Genomic DNA, 1,047 nt, shown 5'->3' with positions numbered 1-1,047 from the left:
TTTTTTTAATCCATGAAACACAATGTACAGAATATGATCTTTTTACCTCACAAAAATTTAAAGATATATTTTATTTATATGTGTGTGTGTGTGTGCCATGTGTGTAGGTGCTGGGATCCCCTGAGGCTGGAGTTACAGGCAGAAGAGGGCATAGGATCCCCTGAACTGGAGTTATGTACAGGTGTTTCCTGCCATGTGGGTACTGGGCACCAAACCCAGGTCCTCTGCAAGAGCAGCCAGTGCACTTAACCTCTGAGCCATCTCTCCAGCCCTGGCCATTATTTCTTGTTTCATTTTTTTCTTCCTTTCTTTTTCTTGACACAGGGTCTCACTATGTAGCTTGAGCTATCCTTAAATTAGTGATCGTGTAGCCTTATTAAGCTGACTCAAGGAATTACGGCATATAGCCAACTGGACTTGTTTTATTTATTATTAATTAATTAATTAATCTATTATTTTGAGACAGGGTCTCACTCTTCAGGCCTCACTGTTGTACACTTTTTCCTAATACCAGTGAACAGCTGGTGATCCCATGACGCCTTAGAAAAAGCGCGCCAAACCCAGGCGCTTCCGTGATGACGCAACTTCCGCCCCTGCGCCCTCCCCCGGGCGCCCCCTGCTCCTGGCCGTGTCCATTTCCGGGCTTTCAATAAAGCTCTGTTCGGGAAGCTTTGCTCGAAGAAGCCTCGCTCTTCCGGGAAAATGGCGACTCCCGCCCGCACGCCGGAGTCGCCGTCGGCCGCGGATCCTGCGCCCGCTGTGGGGCCCGCCGGGGAGGCAGCCTGCCCGCCGCGCCAGCCGCAGCCGGCACACAATGTGCTCGCTGCCCCGCGGCTTCGAGCCCCCAGCTCCCGAGGACTTGGCGCGGCGGAGTTCGACCGAGCTGCGGGAGAGGTTGAGGCGCCAGGAGAGACTTTTGCGCAACGAGTAAGCGGCGGTCCGGAGCTCCGGAATCGGAGCCTCCGCCGGGCAGGACCGGGAATCGGAGTCTCCTGGGGTCGGGGGTCGGGCCTCCGGGGGTGGGGATCCGGGCATCCGGGGTGGGGA

At 55.2% G+C, this 1,047-nt stretch overlaps 1 protein-coding gene across 1 annotated transcript in view; it reads left to right on the top strand.

Annotated features, from left to right (window-relative positions):
- The first annotated feature begins 643 nt into the window (after nt 1-643).
- Nucleotides 644-1,047, top strand: part of Polr2m (RNA polymerase II subunit M) — an 8,003-nt gene continuing 7,599 nt past the window's right edge. The window contains exon 1 of the mRNA XM_008847454.3: nt 644-927. Within this exon, the coding sequence (XP_008845676.1) occupies nt 815-927 (113 nt within the window). The 5' untranslated portion in view covers nt 644-814. The remainder of the gene's footprint in view (nt 928-1,047) is intronic.

Source organism: Nannospalax galili, unplaced genomic scaffold (assembly GCF_000622305.1).
Source record: "Nannospalax galili isolate Female #2095 unplaced genomic scaffold, S.galili_v1.0 scaffold611, whole genome shotgun sequence".
NCBI classification, from domain to species: Eukaryota; Metazoa; Chordata; class Mammalia; order Rodentia; family Spalacidae; genus Nannospalax; species Nannospalax galili.
Note: the sequence above shows the minus strand (reverse complement) of the source record. Positions and strands in the feature narration are given on the sequence as shown.